Source organism: Centruroides sculpturatus, unplaced genomic scaffold (genome assembly GCF_000671375.1).
Source record: "Centruroides sculpturatus isolate CEXI.00-Female unplaced genomic scaffold, Cexi_2.0 scaffold1869, whole genome shotgun sequence".
Taxonomy (NCBI): domain Eukaryota; kingdom Metazoa; phylum Arthropoda; class Arachnida; order Scorpiones; family Buthidae; genus Centruroides; species Centruroides sculpturatus.
The window spans coordinates 79,806-81,491 of NW_019386101.1; the positions used below are offsets into that span (position 1 = coordinate 79,806).

The 1,686-nt window shown below is 27.8% G+C and overlaps 1 protein-coding gene across 1 annotated transcript; it reads left to right on the forward strand.

Moving 5' to 3' along the window:
* Positions 1–367: 367 nt before the first annotated feature.
* LOC111613583 (alpha-like toxin CsEv5) lies at positions 368–1,006 on the forward strand. Its single transcript, XM_023354935.1, has 2 exons — positions 368–443; positions 720–1,006. Exons 1-2 carry the CDS (start codon positions 401–403, stop codon positions 917–919), a joined length of 243 nt encoding a protein of 80 aa, XP_023210703.1. The 5' UTR covers positions 368–400; the 3' UTR covers positions 920–1,006.
* Positions 1,007–1,686: the final 680 nt, after the last annotated feature.

Genomic DNA, 1,686 nt, shown 5'->3' on the forward strand with positions numbered 1-1,686 from the left:
TTGTCTCTTTGTGATCGATAATTTATTCTAGTTTTCGTACCATGTATAAATAAATATATTTTGCCATATTAGTGTGCATGACCACTTTCGATCAAGAACACAACATTAATTTTTACGGGTCAAAATATGTTGAGATTCGGACACCAAACAACGAAATCTCCACAATAATAAACGTAGAAACTTTAAAAACTACTTTATTGCTTTGGCCAAATGTAAAAATACATAAATTTTATTAATGCGATTAAAAATTATTACACAAACTTTTCTCGTAAATAACTAAACACTTGCGGAATTTAAGCCAATCAAAATAGAGAATTTTGTGTCGAATCTCTCTATAAATAGTTGGAAAATCAAGAGTTTACAATAAATCTACTGCTGACAAAAAGAATTGACGAAAGAAATGAAGGTTTTGATACTGATCATCGGTTCTGTATTGCTGATTGGTAAGAAATATTCTACTATTTTTACTTGTATAAAATACCCATATTGTAGTATCATGAACAGGTTTCTCACTGTTTTAAAGTTTAGCAACTTTTATTTGTATTAAAATCACAGTGCTATTGTTTTCCGATACCTTTCCTCATTCAATTCAGCTGCACTATTTTATGTTGACAATTACTTGTAAAACAATAAAGTATTTATAGTTGTAAACATTCTTCTATCTACTGTTGTATATAACAATGTACGAAGTTGTTAGTAAAGTAATTTTCTAAATACAGGTGTGGAATGCAAAGATGGATATCCTGTGGACAGTAAAGGTTGCAAACTCTCATGCGTAGCAAATAATTATTGCGACAACCAATGCAAAATGAAGAAAGCATCGGGTGGACATTGCTACGCAATGTCGTGTTATTGCGAGGGACTTCCGGAAAATGCCAAGGTTTCGGATAGTGCCACAAATATATGTGGTGGAAAATAATGTAACTGTTCTTCCAAGTCGCCGATGTAAAACAATGTAAACAATCCTTACTGCTAAAAAATAAAAAATAATGTTATTCGAAGCATATTTGTAATTTATTATTGTATTAATAGTTTCTCAATAGTAAAGTTATCTTTTAAAATTAAAATAAGCACCGGATTTATCTAACTTTGATTAAAAAAATGTTGTTTTAAACAAAAAAGAATATGGTAATTTTAAAAAATTTTTAAGAGACGGACTAATTCATTTTATACATATTTAAAAAGATACACTATTTTTTGTCTTGATGCCGATCAGTATTACTGAACCTTGATTTTCGACGTGACAAAAACAATACAATAGATATTTTACAAACTTATAAAAATAACACTTACTTAAAAATATGTTTAGATGTTCATGTCAGTATGAACTATAATATTATTAGTAATTTATAAGCAGTATTTATTTGATAAACATCGTTATTTTTGTTTGGAATAATTTTACTCCCAATTTCATTTTTGAATTTCTCATAAAATTTAATAAAGTATCAAATACACTAACGAGATATCTATCGAAGAGAAAGTACAGAGAAATGATGAACATTTCTTTATACTAGCTGAAACATTGAATTAATAATATTTCGAATGAAAAAAGATAACGATTTCTAACTATATTAGAAAACACAAAATATAATTTTACGAAATTTATTCTTTGTATTAATTTTAGAGTAATAATACGCAATCGGGGTAGTGTTTAGGGTCCATAACCTTTCACATTTCTAAGTATAT